The following is a 20,202-nucleotide window of genomic DNA, read 5'->3' as shown; positions in this document are numbered from 1 at the left end:
TAGCGGGGCCTCCTTGCAAAACATGCATCTGATGACCAAAGCACTCACTTTTTAAAAATGGGAGGATGGCTGACAGCATGTATACTTCTGTTTGATCCCTAACTTGTTTGTACACTGTCTTCTAGAGATTTGCTGGCAAAAAATTCATGAACCTGTAAAATATACTGTGCAAAATCTGCATTTTTGCTGTAGTGACTTGTAGGTGGATGAGTGTAAAATTAAGGAAATGCTCTCAGGCTGATGAGATTAAGTCTTTGAACTCATCCTGGTGGACAGCTATAATATGAAATTGAGCTATAATGTGCAGGGGCTGGTTTAGCCAACTTTGAAGCTTGATTTTAACTGCATTTAACTCAAAACCAGTTCATCTTGTGAAGTGTAAAAAATAATTGGATTGAAAATGATTGCACTTGAAAGTAAAGATAGTGTTCTATAAAAACACACTTCTGTTATCATGAAGCCTCTTTAAAATAAATAATAAAAAAAAAGCTTTGAAACCAGAAGTAATACATGTGAAGCAGTTTCAAATACAACATTGATGGAGAAGTTGGAAACACTTCTTTTCACATGCTTTGAAAGTTGAGCATTGTCTCAGCAGAACAAGCGTGAGTGTAGGTCTCACTAGATGTGGGTGGTGCGTTTAATGTTCAGATTTAATTTTTAGCACTGATTAATAAGGTGGAGGTTCCCTGGCAAGTGCTCAAAGTTGGAAGTGCAGTGGGGAGGGAGGGGTTGCCCTGTCCCCCCAGCTGAAGCAACAGAGCACAGCTTCTCCACTTGCCACTGTTCCTGCTATCCAGTTTAGAGGGTTATGTTAAAATGCAGTTTTCTAAGAGCTTTATTTTTTGTTGCATAAAGCTGCAAGTGTGTGAACTGAGGCAGTATCACAAGCACAGAAAGACTTGTAGTCTAAGTAGGTAGGTGAGAGTACCAAAGACACTGCAGAAATATGTAGTGTTTCCTTTCTCAGAACCTTAGTACTAAAAAGCTGAGGCTTGGTGCTGTCTGGCATCTGTCAAGCTGCAGCTTTTTTTAACCTTCCTACTGATATGAAGCACCTGGACTGCAGTTTTGCTGTTTTTCCAGGCAGGTCTCTGTAGGGGCTGGCTTTGAAAGAGGCTGGCCTTCCTCTGCCTTTGCATCCCTCTCCCTGGGCAGCTGTGTGCCCAGCCATGCAATGAGCTAGCTGCCTGGGGACCTAAGCCAGCTGAAATCAGTGGCTTGAAGTGCTGTTTTGCCAAAGCTGCCTGGCCTGGCTCAGCATGTGCCTGAAGGAGCACTAGTGCTGGAGCAGAGAAAGGGGAAGGAGCAGGAGGGTGGAGGGCCGTGTCCCCCATCAGCTGCAGCCAGCGCTTTTGCTACCCTGAACTGACAACAGAACTAGAGTTTTAGTGTGGAAATGGGCTTCTTACATCACTACAAAGTTGTGTTATAAACATTATAAACTAGGTGGGGTTTTTAATGTACTTAGCGTGACTTTCTGAGCAAACTCATTTGTTTACCTCATTGTGAAAATTACTTCAGAAGGATTGCTATCAGAGCAAGAAAGTCTCTTCCATAGGCTTGCATCTTCAATATTATTTGTTTTTATTTATTATCAATCTAGGTACTATGTTTATCACTTACCTGGAAAGGGAAAATGTAGCTTAAATGGGTGGACCAAAAGCTACTTTTACCCATTACTATTTTGGGGGCTTTGGGGGAAGCTGAGATACCTTCCTGCTTTGATTAACAGCCTGCTGAACTCATTCATGGAACTCCCATTGCAAGAATGAATATGCCATTCAGTAAGTTGATAACTAGAAAACAACTTCAAATGTGCCTGATGGATCTGTGACACCCAAGTGCACAGAGCTCTCAGTCGGGGATGCTGCTGGATGAAATTGTCAGCTGGTCCCCTCACAGAGAGCTGATTTTGCTGGGTCAGTTCTGCAGGAACATCTGAATGGCAGCCTCGGGCTGGCTTCCCTTTGTAAGGTTTCCAGACCATGGCTTCAGTGAAGCATTTATCTTCATGCAGCTCCTTTGTCTTAACCATGTCACACATCTAGCCTGTCTGTACTGCTCTCCTCAGCATGTAAAGGGAGTGGATTTAATTACAGAAATGAAAAACTTCATAGGTCTTCAATTTTATGTAGCTTTAAAAATAACTGGGTTTGGTTATTGTGGGTTTTTTAAGTTAAATTATTCATTTGTTGACAAGGTGTGAGAAAGGTTTTCTTGTAACAGTAGCTTTAGCTGAAAATAATCAGCTTAAATACACACCTGCTAATCAGCATTCTATTGACACTGTTAAATAGATATAGCTGAACTTAACATTTCCATAGGCTGTTTTGACCTAAGTACTGTGAATTTTGATTCACAGTAGGATCTAGGCATAGGTTATCTCAGACAGCACAGTTTGAATCTTATTTGGTGATGTGGATGTGTTCCGTGGAGTCCCAGCTCCATGTTTTTAATGGCTGTTGGTTTGCGCTTTGGGGACAGTCTCAGAAGAGGAACCTGGTGTGCCCAGCTCAGTGTACTCTGTGCCATGCATGTTGCCAAGTTTCAGAGGAACGTGAAGGCCCCTGCAGCTTGCACTCTGCACAGTTTGGATTCATCCGTTTCTTGCTTTGAAGTTTAATTGTGCACACTCCCAAGCTCCTGGATTTACCTTGTAAAACCAATTTGGCTTGATGTCAGATGGTCTGTTTTGCTGGGTTATTCCACATGACCCTTTCTACCAAAATACCTTTGTTTAATGACTTGAATGTGCATTACCATCCCAGAATGGGCCTTTGGCAGTGACCATGTGGCTGTACTGACTGTAGGGCAGATGGTTACCAGACACTGCTCTCTGCTCTCACTGGCTAGAAATGCATGCAAGGATTAGCAATGATAAGTATTTGGGATGGGCTTTTCCAAAGGCAGTTGAGATTCATTAACAATTGGGTTCTGAACTTGGGTTTCCTTAAAATCTCCAGCTACAAAGACTAAACTTCATGGTTTGAATGTAAACGCCTTAGTTCTGGGAGCCTGGAGCAGGTAGGGATGTCCTGCTTTGTCACCTGTTTCCCTTCTGAAGGAGCAAGCTAAGTGTATAAATTATTTCTAGTTCCTTGTTTAATTACGTAAGTAGAAATTGCAAGAGCCGCATATTTCTTGAGAGGTACGAAACTACTCTTCTAAATTAATTGCTCTCCAAATTGTTTCAGAGCCTCTTTGAACCATGCTGGATGTGATCCAGCTCAGTCCTGCTACAAAACAGCAGGTGCAAAGCTGACTCAGCCTGTGCCCGTCTTGGGCCTTTGAAAATTGCCATTCGTGAGCCTTTCTCTGTGGCCTGGAATAGCCTGAGTGTACCCTGTACAGCCAGACAGATGCTGATCCGCTCTCTCTCCCCTCCAGTTGCCGCATTGAAATTGATAAACTGTTTTTTAAAAAAAACCTTCATGCTCTCTTTTTGTTAATAATAATCTTTAGAATGCTTTGGAGGTTCAGATAGAAGAGACTAATGTGTTTTACAGACAGGTGGAATGAATGTGATTTGTTTTTCAGAGTAAGGTGATCCTTAAAAATATTTAATAAATAATTTTTCAATTATTTGAGGCTGGGCCTAACTTGCCACACGTCATACACTTGCTTGCTGACACTTGTAGCGTTTGCAGCATTGGGGGTGGGAACTTACTTCCTGATAAGTGAATGCTTCACATATTTATTCAATCATACCTACTTAAATGTGGCTTAAAGCAGGCTTTTTTGGTCTACTTGCCTCGTCTCAAGTTGTCCAAGAACAAAAATACAAAATGTGGCTTAACGTCCTGTATCGTTAGCCTCATTATAGAAGTAACACCAAGAGAAACTTGGTCAGAAACTTGAAAGCTTGTTTGGGTAGAATTTTCAATATTGAGAATCTGCCAAAAGCATAAATTAGTTATTAGATATATTTAAAAATATATATTGCATGGAGAAGGAAGTGAGCCTCTGTGACTACAGTAGACTTTCTGGTCAAGTGAACATACATCTTGTAGTCTGAAATACAACATTTGAGCAATGAAGTGTTAGTGCAGTGTAATGTCACGTAATGCTAAATACTTGGGGTTTTTTGTGGTAATTACCCCCCTTTTCACATCCCCTCATCTATTAAAATGCTGCCAGCTTACTGTCCTAGTGAACTCGGTTTCAAAATTGCAGTCAGTCTAATGCCTTTTCATAAATCATAACTAGGCCAGTGAGTGACTTGGACAATTTTATGAAGATAACTATTTGTTACAAACAATTTAATTCAGGGTTCAAAAAAAAAAATCCGGTATATTTTATCCTCTTAGCATTAGGTTGTGGTGACTTTTAGGGGAATGTAAGGTGAAAAATGTTTTATCTAAGCAGTTTAGCCATAAGGACTGAATTGCATGATGAATGGTTTATAATTGGAAAAAAAAAATCGAAAGGAGATACTGCACAATTGTAAGGTCTTACCTCCTGGCTACTTCTAGTGGAAACATGAAATACATTTTTTGGGGATATGAAGGCAACTTTTGTAGTCCTCTCCTTCAGCTGGAGCTAGTGTTGATGTGGTTTGGATCTGCTGCCGTTTGCACTATTGCAGGGAGTTGCCATGTGCCTGGTTCTCCACGCTTCTCTCTTGCAGACATTTGTTTTATGATTTTGGCATGTAAAAAGCTTCACAATGAAATACCCAAGATGCAAGTGGCCATTGTTAACTACTACAGATGAGTGTGTCAAAACCAGCATTTCTGCTCTGAAGATATGCTGTTACCAAATCTCAGAAACTTCTGGTGATTCCCCAAAGTCGTGGTTCTGCCCAAAAGAACCAGGCTCTTCATTTCTAACAAACAGTTTTAAGAAGCCTAAAAAACCCCAATAATCTTACTCCATGTTGTAATAATACAGGGAGAGACTGTTGTATGATTTGGAGGAGAGGCTGAAACAACCAGGTGGGGGGAGAATATTTATGGCTCGGCTATTTGAATAAAGAAGTAAATATTGCTTCTGGCTGCCAAGTACAGCATTCCATATGCTCTATCCTTAAAGCTTAAAACGGTTTAGTGTTACAGGTAAGATTGAACAGACCATGAACAAATGGATAGCATGTCTTTTCATCTCTGTGGCTTGATTTTTCTCTGAAATGCTGTTGGACCGTTTTTTCCCTGTTGACTTTTTTTGCCCAAGGTTTGTGGTCTAATGTGTGGCATAATGAAGATGTGGAATTGCAGAGGAAAGCACTTTAAGAAGGGAAAGGAAGCACAGTAGTAGTATACAAAAATGCTGAAGTATGCCCTTCAGGTGTCTCTGAAGTGGCTAAATTGAAATGGAGATTTGTTTGTGTGCTAATGGAAAAGCACATGTTCCAGTTACAAATTTTTTTAAAGTTAAGCATCAATTCAATGAGAAGATTCTTAAGTTGAGTAGCCGTCGAGTTTGATTAGTCAGGACTTGTGCAGTATCTCCTTACAGTGGATAGATAGATGGCCAAACTAAGCAATTAGGGACAAATCATGAAAAAGGTAACTTTCTTAAAACAAAGCAGAACACAGTCATAAAATACATGATTCATTCTGGAGATGGATAGGGCTGTGCAAAATATTTGCTGCAGACACTTCAGTCTCAAGTATTGAGGCAAAGTTTGGTTTATGGGACTTCTCATAATTTCATATTAACAATTCGTTAGTTGGTGCTTTTGATGAAGCTTCATGCTTCACATGCTCAGTTTCTTGCCACCACCATGATACTGGGAGCTCACTGGTGGTTTCATAGTTCTGCTCCTTATTTGGATGGCAGACATTCATGTCAGGCTTGCGATCCGGAAGGAAGCATTGCAGCCTCCAACTTTGTGGAGGCCAGACATTACCTTTAAGGTAACAACATTTAACTGCCAATGTAAGTTTTAAAAGTTTTTGTTTGCCTTTGTAACGTTAGTCTTCTCATAAATCTGAATTGCAAACTGCCTGAAGGGGAACTGATGCATCTATTTTCTTTGACAAAGGTGTGGTTTGCTATTTGCTTTTTTTTCTGAAGTGCTTTGCATCATCTGAAGCTCCATGTGCTGACATTTAAAGATAAGGCAATGACAGGCAGCACATTCTTTTAGCTAAATGGAGGCAAATGAATAGCTCTGACCTTGCAAATAAAGAATTTAATGCTTGCTCTTTCCTCTGTTGCTTTTAAATGAAGTGGATCGTGTGAAGCATTTTGCTACAGTTACCTTAACTGAGGCATGCATGTTGCCTGCCTCTCAGCTATGCCCTCACTCTTGCTATAGAAGGTCAGATCCATGTGCATGTGGTTGGCTCTATAGTGTCTCGGTTTGGCTTGCTGCCTACTTCTTTGCATTATAAAGTGGTGTCCCCTAACAGTGATGTTTTCTCTTCCCCAAAAACATGACAATGCAGTGCATATATATTCAATAACTTTATGCCAAGGCAATGTTATAGAAGTGTGAATGTTAATTTTTCCTTTTTTTTTTTCCCCCAAAGGAAGCAGTTGTAAGAGAAGTTTGTGGAAGGAATAAAGATAGAGAAGTAAAAATTTTTCTTGGTGGTAGTATAGAAAGTATCAAAAACTGTGAAATCTGCTTGGGTTGCAGGCAATGTTGTGGTAGGTTTCAGCTCAGCCTCTGTTGCATCATTGCCAGAATGAAGAGCTTGGCTTAAATCTGTCCAGATCAGCAGATCTTTCACACAGACCCAGTACTGTTAAGCCTGCTTTGAAGCCTAATTCAGATAGACACACGTGCACATGAGTTTCCATGCAATACAGCTCACTCTCTTAATGCTTTCTAGTTCAACTGCAGGTTCCAAGTGATGGTAGCAGGGCCAAGACTCTTTACAGTTTCCTTAAAAGAGAGTGCAGGTGTCATTTATTGAGTTACTCACATGCTTTTAATGAGCTGTAGCAAAGAAGGAATCAGATGTGTAACTGAAGGCGCTTCGCTGGGGCAGGCTGGTTTTCCTTGAGCTGAGCCCACTACTGCTTTGGGAATCAGTACTTGTAGATTCTGTAATTGATTTATTTAAGGCTCAAACACAGCTGTGATGAAAATGCCCTGTACTGCCTGTACAAAAATCCTTAAATCTTCCCATGCTTTTACAGAGTTTATGTTTACATTGTTTGGGCAGTGTGCCAAGCTGCTGAGAAGTGCATGCATGCATGACTTCTCCTGTCTTTGAGGATCACATTAAGATTTTAGTTGATTTTTCTCTTAAGCAGTCACTCATCTGACTAATTTATTTTAAACCAAAGTACTGGAGTCCATATAGAAGCGGTTTTGCTCAAGGTCAGTGACCACACTCTTGTGTTAGAGATCCTGTTTCACCTTGCTTCCAGGCTTTGGGTGCAGCTGGAACTGCGTAAGGCGTTTGCTGCAGTCATACTAACAGTAGGAAAATGACTCCTCCTATTCAGGCCTGTCTGGCTGGAGATGGGAATGCTAAATTTCAAACTCAAAAAATAGAAGTTACTAACTTCTGTTTTGCCTTTTAACCAGGTGCAAATATGGGGAGACAAGCCTAGGCAGTCTTCATAGCATACCTGTGTTAATACAGATGTAAAGAGAATTACACAGCATTTCTCTTTGCTTAATACTCTATACTTTTTACCTAAAACTGTTCCGTATCTTGCATATTTAAATATCTCAGACATACAAACATTAGCAGTACCTTTCAGATTGGCAGTTCTGTATTGGGCTGTGCATGTCAGGCCAGAATTGCTTCTCTGCTGTATATCTGAGTGTAACATTGAATGTGTAGTTTTCAGGATATTAAGACTCTCAAATTTAGCTAAGTGGTTTATATATAAAAACATAAAGTACTCTGACAAATAAGCTACTGAAATGGGATCAAATTAGGTGAAGTAGCAAATGCAATTAATTTTTTTATTGGAGCACTTCAGTCTGTCTCTTGAGACATTCATTCTTCTATGACATGACAAACTGTCACACTTGTGCTTTCTGTGTGGGTTCGTGGCTTAACTAGATTGAATTAATTCGCAGCATAAGAAACACTGAATTCAATATTTTTGCAAAGATCTTTTCATGTGTCCTTGGAGGTGGCACACATCTCATGGATAAATCATATTTGTCTTTGTATATCCATGTTGCTGTGCAGTGTGTTCACTGTCTTTAATACCTCTAAATGAAGATGTGACATTAGTATTGAACTTGATCCAGTTACTTTTTTTTCTCTTTTTTTCCTCTTTTTTTCTTTTGACATCTTCAGTAACCACTTCTGCAGCTTGTGAGAAATTGGAGAGAGACAGGAATGAACTGCAAGTTGCTTATGAAGGGTTTTTGCAAAAGTTAAACCAGCAACATCATGATGACTTAGCTGAGCTGGAGGAGAGGCTTAAACAGTTTTACACTGCAGAATGTGAGAAACTCCAAAGTATCTGCATTGAGGAAGCTGAAAAGTACAAAGCACAACTCCAGGAGCAGGTTTGTAATATTCAAAGTAGAAAAGTTCTCTAGCAATTGATTTCTGCTACAAATGAGTCTTCAGAGAATCCTGGGTTTTCTAATAACAGAGCTTCATTATTTAATGTGAAACTCTACTTCATTGCAGCTATAAAAATACTACTACTTTAAGCTGTACAGATCTTAAGCTTATGTTTAAATGTGGTAGAGATTCCTTGTGTTCTGCCAGCTTCAGTAACTTCTAGAGCTCCGCTGGATATTTGAGGCAGCTTGAGTTTTAAGATTTATAGAAACACACCTGCCCTCTGACCTTGCTTTGCAACAACTCCATGTGTGTGACGGATGCAGACATCATCCTGTTGGTCGTGGTAAACTGTAAGGCATCATTTTCATTTACTGAGTGTTGCACATGGCTTAGCTTCTCCTGTTAAATCCTACTAAACCATTTAAAATGTACTCGATGTACTACATAAAGTCATTGAAACAATGCTTTAAACAAGGGTTGATACACGTAAGGGGAGAAAAATCATGTTGTCATATTGCAGGTGGACAACTTAAATACCACACATGAAAGCTTTAAGCTGGAACTCGAAAACAGACACTCAGAAAAAGTAGAGGAGCTGAAAAAGGAGTATGAATCCTCTTTTTCAGGCAAGTATTTTGTATTCAAATACACATGCTATAGTACTGCTAGTCACAAACAAAAATATTCAGACTTTCTGATCAATATGTCCACTTCATTGTTCTTAGTGGCCAGCTATCTTGAAAAACATTGGCTGAATTCCTTCCTTTGGAACTAACAAGCCTCATTTTACATACAGCAATAATCATGATCCCATTGTAGTTGAATGAAACTTTTAAAAGCGTTTGAGTGGAAGTGACTTTTTCTTTCAGTAGAAAATGTCTGAACTGCCCTCAATGTCTCCAGTGACTGGGTAATTCCTCCTGCTCCCTAGTTCAATAAGGAGCACCTCAGAATTGAAACTGAGGACAAGTAGGGTTATATGCTTTCCAGAATGACATGGACATTATACACTGGGTACAGTACACTGGGGCAAAAGTGGTTCTTCAGGGAGGGAGTGGTGAGTGTGCTCAGGTTTAAATGACATTGCATCTCATTAATTTAAGTGATGATGATTTCCATCCTCCTTCCAATTCCACTTGATAGCCATATTTCCAGTGACACTTTTGTGTCTTCAAAACTGGTGATGCTTCCACTGCTGTCAAAGAGCAAACTCCTCTGCATGGCATCTCTGAAGTAGGAAAGGAAATTTTTTCTAGAAGCTTGTAGAGGACACAATTTCAGTTTTTGCTGTGTTTCCTTCCAGAAACTCAGCTTTTGTCAGATGTGGCTTGTGCTTAATAAATCCATTTGCTGCACACAGATGAATGCTTTCAAAACTGACATGCTCTCAGCTAATGAAATGGATATGTGAGGGAACAATCCACAAATCTGAATTGGCAATAAATCTGATACTTCATACATGCTTTGCATCAATTAATGATAAATGTTCTTTCTGTATTGTCATTGACTCTGCATCTGTGCATATGTGTATAGGCTGGCTTTACAGGCTGTTTCTTTTCAAAAAGAATTTTCACTTCTTATATTAAAAATCTGCAAAAATAATTTGTTTCAGAGCTCAAGAGCACCCATGAATCTGAAAGGAAGTCACTTGAAGATTCCTTTAAAGAGAAGCAGGAATTGCTAGAGGTTTGTTAAAGGCTGGGGTCATTGCAACAGTCTAAAACTTGAAAGGCAGTTTGGAGATGTGCAGTCTTGGAGTACCTTGGCCTAACTATATCGTGTATTTTCATTTCAGAAAAAAATCGATGAACTAAAAAGTGAAAACGACTCTCTGAGTGAGAAGCTGAAATTAGAAGAACAAAAACAAATAGCCAAAGAAAAAGCCAATCTTGTAAGTCTTGATCTTCAAAAGTGGATGAGCAGATCTTGCCTGGGTTTATTCCATAATAAGAAAGGTTTGCAATCAAGCCTGATAGGACTCCCATACTTAGTAATATTTTATGTAAACGGCTCACCTGCCAGAAGTTTTTTGCAAGCACTATGATGCTGTCTATGAATTTTACCACTATAAATCTATAAAGCTGTTGAGTATCTAAGTCAGGGGTGTAAATAATACCCTAAGCTAAATTGAAGACCTATGTGTATGCAGAAGTTGTACCACAGCTTTTTTCTGGACAGTTGATAACTGTTCTAACAGTGCTATGATCAGTGTGGGCTTGCATCACTACTACAAAACTCTCTTCTTGTACTTGAGTCTTTAATGCATTTATTCAAACATTGATTTGTAGTTGTTGCTGATTTATCCTTCAGATAAACTTTTTTCCTGCCTTTCCTCCCAAGGCTGCTGTTATCGTTGATGCTCTTGGGATAGGAATGTGCTCTTAGAGAGGTTTTTCATGCACTGGGAGGGTTAGATACAAACGTGCTTATCTTTCTGGTTACCCAGAAATAGCTGGAATACCAGTAGTATTGTTTATTCCACAAAGAGAAATTCCATGCCTAAAACTCACCTAGGATGCCTCCAGTAGAAGTTGCCCTAGTTTTCACTGGAATTTAATTTGTTTGGGTTTTTTCTTCTTACTGCTTATTCTAGTGGCAGGACAGAGCTGCTGCAAGAATATGCAACCACAGTATGTTGCTGTGGTAGTGGGATTTTGAACTGTGTTCCACAGGCATGCTCAGATCTTGTTTATGTTAAAGGAGCAATAGTCAAGTGCCTTTACACAGCTGCAAATGCACTTTGCATCCTGATGCATCATAAGCTTGAGGCTTCTCTGTGGAGAAGTACTAGTTTGACTCAGCATATTCTTCTGTACTAAGCAAAAATTCTGCACTATCAGAATTTCCAATAGTCCTTTGAAGACAGAGGTGTGTTTACAACTCTCTGGTATCCTTTAGATAGCATCACTTGATATTCCCAGCTTTTTTTCTAAAAACTTAAGTAGACCTTTCAGTCTTTCTATTTGGCTGTGTGTTCTGCTATGAGTAGCTCATGTGGGTGTTCAGATTAAACTTCAAAAAGATATTTTAAGACCACTGGGCTAGAGGAGGGAAAGACAATAAATTGAACATTGAACACACTGTAAGCTGCATTTAAACTTCTCAGGATTGCTTTTCTCCCTAGCTCCTGGCTTCCATGTAAAGTCACAAGAGGGAGGAAGGAATTGTCTGCTGCCTTCACTGAGGCAGCACAGCATGCTCCACCCCTCACACGGACTTCTGTTCAAAAGGGGTTAAACAAGAATCACTGATGCAACAGTCCTTAAAAACAGGCGGGAGAATCAACTGCATAGGTGATGGAGCCCCTGTTACCTGCAATATGTACTGTCCCTGTCCCTGTGGGACTGTGCCCCATAAAACTGCAGGCATTGCCCTCCAGTATGAGGTTTCTGGTGCAGCAGTGAAGCTGTTACTCAGTGCACTGCACCTGTATTCTTACCCAAATACACTAAAACAAGTTTTGCTTAGATACACATTGCACTTAAACATTGATTCAGCTTCTGTTCCACTTGGACTACCTGGAAATGGACTGAGATTTGGTTTACTTCTCCTTATTTTTGCCTGTGACTTTGCCTTTGAAAAGTAGAGAATGTGTTTTATTCTGCAGTGTTTGAATGGTTCCTTATTCTGGAATATAGATCCTTCAGGAAACCACATATGACCCTGCCCTGTCTCCCTCCTCTCCCCTCCACCTCTCAGAAAACAACAAAAAGGAAGAATAAAAAAGGAAGTCCTAACTTGCTGTATTGTAGATAAGTCATGGATGTACAGCAGTGCAAGATCTGTGTGTGCAATTGCATTGCCAGGCTTTAGCAATAATGTAAAACTGAAAACTTTGAATTTCTGCTTATAAACCTTCGGACTCAAACCAGGGAAGATCAGTCAAGTTCTGAGGTTAAACTTCTGATGCTTTTTTTGAACTATTCCAGTGTCTGAAGACTCTTCAAATGTTTACTTTAATTATCTCTTGGGATGGGTTATGAGTAATATGAAATAAATTTTGGAACTCCTAGCCTTAAAGGGAGCCTTTGGACACTCCTGTGAAACAAGTTTTGCTGTGACAGCGTTAGTGCCTTGAGTCACAAGGGTTTTTCATGTTTGTGTATGAAGTGTTTTCTGAATAGCTTCCGAGGAAAACTGCAACTGTCCACCTACACCAAAGGAAAAACAAAGTCAGAGAAGAAAGTCGTATCAGATCTTGTTATTTATTCTAAACTGTTTGACTTGATTTCACTTAGAACAAGAAACAGTTGTTACCATAATTATTTTCTTGCTTTTTCTGAATAGCAGAGAAACAACTAAATTGTTCCTGAAATTCAGGGCACTAAGCCTACTCTCTGGAAATCTTTCAGAAAAACCCACAGATTATGTACCTGGAACAGGAGCTGGAAAGTTTGAAAGCAGTGCTGGAGATCAAGAATGAGAAACTCCATCAGCAGGATATAAAGCTAATGAAGATGGAAAAACTGGTGAGTGTTCCTAGGAGTCTGGCAGATTGGGGCCATGTCTCTTGATTTGTGTTCTGATAATGACCTTGGACTGGTCAGACTTAACAAGAATTAATATTTTTTGTTTAACAGGAAACATGAAATCATGATGGGACATGCTCATGCTGTAGGTACAGCACTGGGCTGTAATGTAAAGAGGGGGAAAGAATGCCCCGATGCTGTAAATGACCATGTTCTCTTTTTTACTTCCCTCTCTTCTCCCTCGTCCCCAGAGAAAAAAATCCTTACCTGCTACATTTGCTTGAGTGGTATGGAAGATAGATTGCACTGCCAGGAAAACATTAACAAGGAAATTGTCCTAATTTAATAAGAAGGGATCAAATATGAAATGGAATAAATGTTGATTAGCTTAGGTCATTCATTTTAGCTGTTATCTTTAAGCTGCTACTTTAGCTGTGTGGACTTGCTCCTGACCGGTGTGTAATTCCACATGAAAAGACAGTTTTGGGGGCAGAACTTGTAATTACTCAGCATGCTGTTATTTGTGTCAGGATGGGGTCCTTCTCCTGGGTGGGGCCTTCAAACACTGTTGTAATACTTGCTTAAGCAAGACTTTAATGAGGAAGTATAGAAAGAGGTTTGGATACAAAGGAATACATTCAAGTCAATTGCTCAGTGTTGTACAGCAGCGTATGTTACCCTGGTCTACAGTTACTAGTAAATTACTAGCAAACCTTCATCTTTCCTGAGAGATGTTGGCCATAGTGTAGAAGCCCTTGGATTATCCAATCATTTATTCAGTTTTTCCTTAAAATGTAGTGGAATCAGGAAAGCAACAGAGAAAGCTGTTTACACAGGGGAGCTCCTAAATTTGTCATGTTACTGTGTTATTTGTAGACAGTCTTTTGTCTGCAACAGCTTCTAAAACTGCTGGCTGTGACTGGCAGAAGTTACTAGAATGTGCTGGTTAACAAGTAGATCCCTTGTGCAGTCCTCCTTTGCTGGCATCTAACCAGCACAGGTGGCCAAGTGCCAGTGTTACACAAGGATAAGGTAAGTAGGATCTATTTGACTGTTACGGAACATTAAGCTATGGCAGCAGGTCAGTCTGACGTTACTTCAGGTTTTTATATCTACTGTTAACAAGGTCTACAAACTCCAGATTACAAACGTCTGTGATAGCTCAGTATTTTGATGAGTGAATGCATAGGTTTTATTTTAAACTGTGACCTTCTTTCTAAGGTGGAGAACAACACAATTTTAATGGATAAATTAAAGAAGGTTCAGCAAGAAAATGAAGAATTAAAAGCTCGGATGGACAAACACATGGAGCTTTCAAGGTGAAGAATATCTGTGGACTTTTAGATGTGATGAGAAAGAAATTTCTGTATAAATATTAGTGAATGCAGTTTTGTAGTATTCTGTAAAAGAACACATCCCTTTCTTCCTCACTTGTATTTCTGCAAATGTGCATTCTTTTGTAGAAGAACGAGCAGGCACAGACTGTAAGGGGGTAAAGGCTCAGTATGTTCTTCAGTGCTCAAAACGAACATTTCAGGGAAGAAAAAGCAACTTGGAAATACCCTTCTACAAAGATTGTCTCTCTTAAGTGAGCTAAACTCGTGTTTTAACCGCTTCAGTGAGTGATTTGTCCCCACTTTAGATCAGTGTGTTATATTTAACAAATATGTGTTACATTTATCCAAAATGTGTTATATTTAGCAATAACAGTATTATTTAACATGAACAAAGCAGGTCTGAGGTTCTCCTAACTTCAGCTTTTGCTTAAATCGATGGTCAGACTCTTCCAGTTCGCAGCTTCTATGTAGAGCTGAGCCTGCAACAAGACTCAAAGGTTCCAGCACAGCTATTTAAAAACATCTGTTATTTTAAGTAGGACAAGTCTTACTCTTCAGATGTTTTTCCAGCCTTTAGGGATGTCTCTTATTGAGACTTTCTTCTGCTTTCTACAAGCTACCAGTTTAAATCCAGCAAGGATGAGAACATGCTATCCTCCCTTTAAGAATGGAATTTAGTTGTGAGCCAAGCAGGGGGTTATGCACTTTCAAACCTTTCTTTACAATGAAGTTCAATACTGTAGCTTTCAGCTTGGGTTATGTGTTCTTATGTAAATCTTCTGTTTGCAGGCAACTTTCTACAGAGCAAGCTGTTTTACAGGAGTCACTAGAGAAAGAATCAAAAGTAAACAAACGCCTGTCAATGGAAAATGAAGAACTTCTGTGGAAGTTGCAGAATGGTGACCTATGCAGCCCAAGAAAACTGTCTCCGAGTTCTTCATCTGTGCCTCTTCAGTCCCCACGAAATTCTGGTAACTTCTCTAGTCCTGCTGTGTCACCAAGATGACATCTCTTGAGAGAAAGAGGGGATTGCATTTCGTTTCTGATCTGCAGAACCAATCTTAACTTTAATCACAGGAGCAAGAGCTATATTAGCCAACTATGACATCTAAACATAACTGGAAACTATTTGGTGCAAAAATGGCGAGAAGAGACTGTGAATATGGGAGTAAGACGTTCACTCCTCCCAAAAAGACTTGTTTATGACCTCTATGGACATCGTTGCACAAAGCACTTAAAGAGCAAGGAAAGACTTGTTTGTTGCCTTTTCACCTAACTCTAAGAAGAAGCTCAGGGGCTTAGAGATAAAGATCACAACCTTTATAATATGTTCCTTATCACCGACACTTTTTTAAGGCTGTGTGTGTGTGCGCGTGTGTGTGCTGTGGATGGAATGGATGTAACACACTGTGCGTGTGTCTAATGCTGCCTTCTTTGCTGTGTACGTAATAAAGGATAAAAGCTGAAGACTATACTTCATTTACTTCCTTGATACTGTTAACAGTATGCATGCTTTTAGCAGAGTAGCCTTGCCCAGCAATGAGGAGAAACTGCCACTTGTACTGTAGGTTAGTTTCCTTCAGCTTTCTGGCTTCAGTTTGGTAAAAAATGGCATGAAAAGCTTTGTCAACTGACTCATTGGTGTCTTGGCCAACCTAAGTATGCAACTTTGAATTAATTTTAAAAACAAACTGAATTGCAGCCATATTTTGCATGGGTTCTTGGTTTTGTGTCCATGCACAACTCTGCCATTTATGAGGAGACATTTTTTTGCAGGATACAGTGGATTTTGGCTTTCAAGTCCAACAGGGTTGTAGTCAGAACCACAGTAGCCCTCAAGGTCAGAAGTTCTTATTTGAGCTGCAGGTTTAGAAGACTTTAGCATCTTACCAGTTGAAAAGGAATCGCTAATTTCCCAAAGCATCAAATCCATTCCTGAGGATAAACCAGATGTAGATTGGAAAGCCAAAGCAAAAAATGCAATAATTGTCACTAGGTGCATTTTTAACTCCGTTCTCGAGGTGAATCTTAAGTAATTGGTGAATTTCAGTGTAGCTGGTGACACACTTACTTTGCCTTTTTAAACATTAGGATTTGTATGAACATTCCTCAGGGTTGGCTAAATTCACCTGAGGAAGAGGGAAAAGGTGGTATCTGTGTATTTCATCTTGCTAATTCTGCCATACCTTCCCTTTTAGACTGCAGGATATTGGTCTTTTGCTAGTATTTGGTGAAAGATCCTGTACTAGAGGTTCTGTAGAGTAGGGGGAAAAAATTGTCGTGGCTGCTGGAACTGGAGGATGAGGGTGTCAGTGTTTCTGGAAATGTCACATGATGAGCTTTAGCTTCAACAAGGTATTATTCATTTAGCCTTGCTCCACCCTTGATCAGACCTGTTTAAGATATCTACTTTTTACCTGCTAAACACAGATTCAACTTCAAATTGGTATTACAAAACCCTATCGATGTTTACAGTAGCTTGGGGTTTACAGTAGGACCAGGACCACTGTTACAGTACTGGTTAGCAAATGCTGTTAGCTGGACATACAATTTGCCATGACAGTTACTAGTATCTGTTGAGTTTCCCTGTGTTTTTCAGTAGTTTGGGGACAGGAGTCAGGGGGGAAGGAGAACATTCAGGGAACTCAACTGGAGAACCACTTCATTTTACCTGACTTGCAAAACCTTGGCTAGTACTGAGGAATACAGACATAGAAACAAGACTCTTAACAGTGCTCATACAGTAAGTAAATTTGTAATAAACTTGTGATTGACTGTTTCATCATTAAATTTACTTAATCTTTCGTAACGTACAAGTTAAGGGTGCCATTTCTATAGAACATTATGCTTTCTTTTAATCCTTTTTAGGGTACTGTACATACCACTTACTAGTGGTGTCAGTACGTAATATGTTTTTCAAATTTAACTATGAAGATCCTCTGTTGGCTACAACTTGGCTTAAAGTATCTCTTGGAACATTCTTATTTTCTATGGTCAGAGATTTGATTGCATGTATTTGAGCTGAATGCTTTACAATAAATTTTTTGTACCAATTTAAGGATTTTTCTTCTGCTTGTATTAGTCAAATAATCTTTAATCTAAGGAGGAACATTCCTCTAGCTACTAAAAACTCTTAGTGCCTGCTCAGCACAGCAGAACAGCAATAGTGAAGCTTCACTGCACAAATTAATGTTCAGCTAGCCCTTTGAAAATGTTACCCTTGCTACTCTAATGTAAGTAGAAGTTACACAGAGCCTGCTTGTGATTATTAGCAATTCAGTTGGAGTTGGCCATTAAAAAAAAAAAAAAGAATGTAGATTAGGTACTCAAAATGTGCATATGTCTGGTAAAGGCATCCTACAGAACTCATTAAAATGCTCACCTTATTCAGGAAGTTTTGTGTGTGAGAAAAGCCACAGTTATAGTTTAGCAGTCTAAGAGGTCATGTCACAAGAACAGTTGTCCAGCCACTGGTAAGAACTTTATTACATTAGTTGCAAAGTAATGCCTCAAATAAAACCTGCAGGAAAATTGCATACAAGTGTTTGAAGGTCAAATATAGCATAGCCCTTCATGTAACAGAGCAGGGAAAGCTTTTCCAGGCTACTGGTACAGAAAAGTAAGTATGGTATAGTAAATAATACAAAGACTGTTCATTTGTTGATAGTTTCCCACAGTACACAGGAGACTCCTCATCTCTAAACTGCTTGCAAGTAAAATCTTTAATGCTTTTATGAAGAAATCAAGACTGCTTGTATATAGAAATCAGACTACAAATAACACCTGTTCAGTGTTTTGTCCTTTTGGTCTCAAAGAATTAAATAATTCTATTAATCTGTAAATACTGTTTTAATGTTTTTCTGTTGGAGTACCTTGGGTACCATGCGTTAGCAAAAGCTTTGTTCAGTGCAGTAACTTTTACATATTTTTGGGGTTTTTTTCTTTAGCATAAAGTTAGAAGCCTGCTCACCATAATCATAGACCAAAGGTCAAGCAATTAAACAAGTGATTTTCTTCAGATACTGAACTTTAACTAGTAGTTCTAACTCTAATGATAAGCTTCAAAGGAAGTTAGAGTGGCATTTGTATCTGTACCAAGTAGTTTCTTCCCATTCAAACTGTTCATAATATGGTTCACCTTCAATTCACCCTTCAATACTTTTCTCTAAAGGTCATTGTATAAGTTGCACTGTATTTGCTGTAAAATTTGAGGTGAATCATTTCCTTAAGCTAAATGAAGATGTTTCTCATTACAAACACCAAAGACACTTGCATGTAAACTGGTATCATGCAATTCATGCAGGAAATTCCTTCTAGACAGTAAGTAACCACTGATATTTGAAACTGTAGTTGCCCAACAGCCAGGAAATCATTTAGGGCTGAGCTGGAGTTAAAAAGGTCATTAGAAAGACGGGATAATCACTGAACGTTTAAGAAACAAATACCCTCTGTCCATTGCTGCTGCCTTGCCTTAGAAGAGCAGTGACACAGGTATGGAAATGGAAAGAACAGTACTGGCAGCTTTAGGCATGTAACCTTGACAAGTCATTTACAATTCATTTCCCAGGCTTCATTCTCTTACCCTGGGTCACTGTTCATTTAGGTGGAAATGTGTAACTGCATCAATGTAACAAGAATCAGCCCTGCCCAGGAGGTTTTTAGTAAAATATATAGTAACATAATTCTCATAGTTTTAAATAAGAATTATTTCAATGCTTGGGGGAGGAGGACAGGGGATGATGGACAGGACATGACACTCACCAGAATTCTTCCTTAAAGGCACTGCTTCTGTAGTTGTTATCAGTCATGAGAACTGCACGTGAGGGGACTACTCAAGCAATGGATTTGCACCATCTCCTCCTCTCCTGCCACAATGTGTTCAATGAAGTGATGCCACCACATGAACTGCTGTGCTATGAACAAGTCTGGGCAGGTGGCACGATCTCCCACTTGCTACATATTCTGAAGCAAATCTATTGTCGAATTAAAAGCTCAAATGCACTTTGAACTACAGGAGTTGTGCCAGCTTCCTAAATTTCAAAGGGAAATACATTGTTCTTATAAATGGAAGTGCTGAAAAAGAATTAATACACTGCACAGACTCCTCCAGAAGATAAGGGATTCTTAAGTTGGTCAGATTAAAAAAAAAAAAAAACAAACCCAATTTTTCCCCTAAAAAAAATGGTACAAGGACCTTTTTTAGGTATGGCATTGTATAACCTGTTTAGTCATTTGGATAACACTGTAATGTTCTTGATACATTTTAACAGATTAACAAGAACCTGCCTCTTACACCTTCAGGGTTGGTCCTGCTGCATACCATGTTTAAGATTTTTTTTGTAGATACCTTGATTCCAGAGGCCAAAGATACTGTAAGCACCTGGGGAGTGTTGTCCATAAAGCCTGTTAATGTGAGACCTGCATATAACCATTTCAGTCTTTACTGTGGGTATTTATCAGTTACATTGATTTAGGTTCCTGCATGCTGAGCAAAAAGGGTTCAGCAAGCTTGTTTAACGTTTTCATTAGCTACACTATTCATGCTTCTGACTTTACTGAGAAGCTGCCATTTTTACATTAGCTCTTAAATCTGTCACTGCTCAAAACAGTGCTGTACGCGTTTGCTCAAAGGTCTGAAGTGGCTGGAGCACAGTGTTACCTCAGGCCTTCACAGAAGAAAGCATTAGGAATTCCAGTCAAATGCAGGCTGAGACAGACTGAAGTATGTGAGCAAGGGACCAGTTCCTGGTTTGGTTCCTCATATGCTCAGAATAACCTGTTTGTCACATGCCTTATAAGTAAAATGCATCAAATTTTTCTTGTCATTCAATTCCACTGCTGAGAAGTAGATTTGTATTGGAAGTTCTAGCTTACATAAACTTGGTTCTCGAGGCTAGGAAGAAAAAGCATTGCCAAAATATCAAAAAATGTTGTTACCAAGTTCTTACCTCTTCCTCTGGC

At 39.3% G+C, this 20,202-nt stretch overlaps 1 protein-coding gene across 10 annotated transcripts in view; it reads left to right on the top strand.

The window, feature by feature from the left end:
• The window catches only part of MTUS1 (microtubule associated scaffold protein 1), a 131,925-nt gene extending 112,534 nt beyond the window's left edge, over positions 1–19,391 (top strand). For all 10 annotated transcript variants that reach the window (XM_027676513.1, XM_027676514.1, XM_027676510.1 and 7 more), the window contains 7 exons: positions 8,217–8,431; positions 8,956–9,061; positions 10,048–10,121; positions 10,231–10,326; positions 12,788–12,904; positions 14,126–14,223; positions 15,031–19,391. In XM_027676513.1, the coding sequence (XP_027532314.1) occupies positions 8,217–8,431; positions 8,956–9,061; positions 10,048–10,121; positions 10,231–10,326; positions 12,788–12,904; positions 14,126–14,223; positions 15,031–15,247 (923 nt within the window). In that variant the 3' untranslated portion in view covers positions 15,248–19,391. The remainder of the gene's footprint in view (positions 1–8,216; positions 8,432–8,955; positions 9,062–10,047; positions 10,122–10,230; positions 10,327–12,787; positions 12,905–14,125; positions 14,224–15,030) is intronic.
• The last annotated feature ends 811 nt before the right edge of the window (positions 19,392–20,202 follow it).

This window comes from Neopelma chrysocephalum, unplaced genomic scaffold, assembly GCF_003984885.1.
Source record: "Neopelma chrysocephalum unplaced genomic scaffold, ASM398488v2 Primary Assembly neopelma1_42, whole genome shotgun sequence".
In the NCBI taxonomy this organism is placed as follows: Eukaryota; Metazoa; Chordata; class Aves; order Passeriformes; family Pipridae; genus Neopelma; species Neopelma chrysocephalum.
Note: the sequence above shows the minus strand (reverse complement) of the source record. Positions and strands in the feature narration are given on the sequence as shown.